At 59.0% G+C, this 3,024-nt stretch overlaps 1 protein-coding gene across 1 annotated transcript; it reads left to right on the forward strand.

The window, feature by feature from the left end:
• The first annotated feature begins 312 nt into the window (after window positions 1-312).
• LIMD1 (LIM domains containing 1) lies at window positions 313-2,402 on the forward strand. Its single transcript, XM_014530328.1, has 2 exons — window positions 313-807; window positions 927-2,402. Exons 1-2 carry the CDS (start codon window positions 655-657, stop codon window positions 2,157-2,159), a joined length of 1,386 nt encoding a protein of 461 aa, XP_014385814.1. The 5' UTR covers window positions 313-654; the 3' UTR covers window positions 2,160-2,402.
• The last annotated feature ends 622 nt before the right edge of the window (window positions 2,403-3,024 follow it).

Raw genomic sequence — 3,024 nt, forward strand, 5'->3', positions numbered from 1 at the left:
CGGCCTCTCCGCTCTGGGTAAATCCGCTGCACCCCGGACCCTTCCGCGCCTGCTGCCTTGTGCGTTTCCGAGTTTGGTTAAAGAGGATGTGACTTTTTTTTGTTTTCCTCTTCTTTTTCCTTTTATGATTTGAAAAAGAGAAAACGCAGAGTAAGCTGGGACAGGGAAGCGCCACCATCTGCCCCCACGTGGACACTTCCGAGGGGAAAAGAAGTTGCAGGAGAACTTGGTGCCCGGACCCTTCCGCGCCTGCTGCCTTGTGCGTTTCCGAGTTTGGTTAAAGAGGATGTGACTTTTTTTTGTTTTCCTCTTCTTTTTCCTTTTATGATTTGAAAAAGAGAAAACGCAGAGTAAGCTGGGACAGGGAAGCGCCACCATCTGCCCCCACGTGGACACTTCCGAGGGGAAAAGAAGTTGCAGGAGAACTTGGTGCATCTGGCCTTGAGGCCTCGACTGGGGCTGGACTCTAAGGCCCGGGGTCATGACTCTGACTTTGGGCAGGTGGAGGGTGTTACTTGTTCTGGGCTGGACTTGAGCCCCCCCGTTCTTGGCCGCCCCCCTCAAACACACACACACACACACACACACACACACACACACACACACACACACACTACCCGGTGCCTGGCCTAGGCCTCCACACCCCTCAGCAACATGGACAAGTACCAGGACCTGGGCCTGGAGGCCAGTAAATTCATCGAGGACCTGAACATGTATGAGGCTTCCAAGGATGGACTCTTCCGAGTGGACAAGGGTGCAGGCAACAACCCGGAGTTTGAGGAGACACGCCGGGTGTTTGCCACCAAGATGGCCAAGATCCACCTTCAGCAGCAGCAGCAGCAGCTCCTGCAGGAGGAGACCCTGCCCCGGGCTGGCCGAGGGCCTGTCAACGGCGGGGGCCGACACGCCGGGTGTTTGCCACCAAGATGGCCAAGATCCACCTTCAGCAGCAGCAGCAGCAGCTCCTGCAGGAGGAGACCCTGCCCCGGGCTGGCCGAGGGCCTGCCAACGGCGGGGGCCCCCTGGGCCCGCAGGCCCATCGGGAAGCTGGTGCGGGCAGTAGGCTGACCATGGACGGCGCTGCCAAGCCCCCTCTGGCTGCCTCGACAGTAGCTCCTGGGACAGCCACTGCCGTCGCTGCTGGGCAGCCCTTGTACCCAGCCCAGGAGCAGAAGGCCAGGCCGTATGGCCACACCAGGCCTGGCAGCCAGGACTGTGGTTCCAAGGAGAGCCCGGCCAGTTCCGAGATGTCCGCCGTCCACGGGCTGAGCCCCTGTGAGGACCCTTCCTGCCTCACCCATGGAGACTATTATGACAACCTCTCCTTGGCAAGCCCGAAGTGGGGTGAAGAACCAGGAGTGCCTCCCGGCATCAGGCTGGGTGTAGGGACTGGGTGGCCTGGCGCCCCAGGCGGTGACCCATCACCACCCACACGCGCCAGGGACCCTTACCTGTACCAGCCGCAGCTCTCCCCAAGCTCCAGCCGGTCGTTTGAGAGCGGCCAGGATGGTGGTGGTGGCCGCAGCAGCGAGAAGCCAGCGGGTCTTTGGACCACTGCCTCCTCCCAGTGGGCACGCCCTGGCCTTCCCTCCCCAGGCCTGGAGAACGGGGCCCTCCTGGGGCCCACTCAGCCCAGAACCCCTTTTTCAGGGAGCTGCCCCAGTCAAGGAGCTCTTCCAAGAACAAACTCGGGGGCACGGAGTGAGGTTTCAGGCACGATGCCCAAACCAAATGCGCACCCTCAGTCCTGGTTCCAGGATGGGCCCAAATCCTACCTTTCTAGTTCTGGGCCATCATCTTTGCCAGCCAACATGGACAGTTTGCAGCTGGATGCCGCCCCTGGGCTGGGTCCCAAGCCTGGCTGCACAGACCCTGGCACTGGTCCCAAGCTCAGCCCCGTCAGCCGTGTCCCTCCAGTGATGTCCACCCCACTTGAGTTATCTTGTAAAGAAGGTCCCCCTGGCTGGTCTTCTGAGGGTGGCCTGGGGTCTGTGCTCCCAGAGAGCCCCAGCCCCCACAGAGTGAGGCTGCCCTGCCAGACCCTCACCCCGGGTCTCGAGCTTGGGCCCTCGACTGCCGAGCTGAAATTAGAAGCCCTCACCCAGCGTCTGGAGCAGGAGATGGATGCTCATCCGAAGGCCGATTACTTTGGTGAGTGAGAGGCCAATGGAGTTGCCCGCAGTGGGTGATGGGGTTGCCACCAGGGATGCTGTAGCTCTCGAGTGGCCTGTCCTTTTTTTTTTTTTTTTTTTTTTTTTTTTTTTCAGCTACTTCTTCTGATTCAGAAACTTGAAAGCATCCCTGGCAGAAAGCGGATCTTGCAGCTGGGGGTTACCCATGTGTGAAGGGCGAAGCCGGGTGGGATCGCTTGTGACTGCTTTCAAAAAAGGGAAATGCTGTGACTTCGGTTTTCAAGGGTTTTGGGTGTGCCCTCGGGCCTCACAGTGACTGGCTCATTCAGATTTGAATGGGAGCAGCTTTCTCAGGTCCTGTGCCCCTGAGCGGTGCCTCAGTAGTTGGCTGGGCCAGGCAGGTCTGGCTATTTGAGGATCAGTGGTCAGGCAGGGGCTCTGTAAGGCTGTGTGTGTGTGTGTGTGTGTGTGTCTGTCTGCAGGTACCGTGTGTAGTTGAGGCAGGTGTCACACTAACATGAAACTATTTGTTCTAGAGCAGTGGTTCTCCCTCTAGCCCTTCCCCTGAGGATGGGTTAGAAATGTAAATTATAGGGCGCCACCCCAGACCTACTACTTCAGAAATTGGGGTGAGACCCGGCCATCCGCATGTTCACCAGCCAGGTGAGTGAGCCTGACATTCGAGGAAATTTGAGACCCGTGGACGAGCTGCCTCCTGACTCAGCCCCCCACGCCCACCCGGTTCCCGCCAGCCCGCAGACTGCTGACCATAGGATGGAAGGTGCTCCTTTCTGGTTTTGCTCAAACTTGCAGATTTTGCTTTATGCTCTTTTGAAACCACACGCTCTGGGAGACGGCTGGCTTCGGCTCTCTCCGCCCAGGGCTTGGAGGC

This window comes from Myotis brandtii, unplaced genomic scaffold (genome assembly GCF_000412655.1).
Source record: "Myotis brandtii unplaced genomic scaffold, ASM41265v1 scaffold731, whole genome shotgun sequence".
NCBI classification, from domain to species: domain Eukaryota; kingdom Metazoa; phylum Chordata; class Mammalia; order Chiroptera; family Vespertilionidae; genus Myotis; species Myotis brandtii.

What these genes read in the sequence shown, in the direction of transcription:
- LIMD1 (XM_014530328.1), top strand. Translation starts at nt 655, where the DNA reads ATGGACAAGTACCAGGACCTGGGCCTGGAGGCCAGTAAATTCATCGAG. An exon ending in GCCGGGTGTTTGCCACCAAG is followed by an intron (nt 808 to 926) that starts ATGGCCAAGATC and finishes TTTGCCACCAAG; the next exon opens with ATGGCCAAGATCCACCTTCA.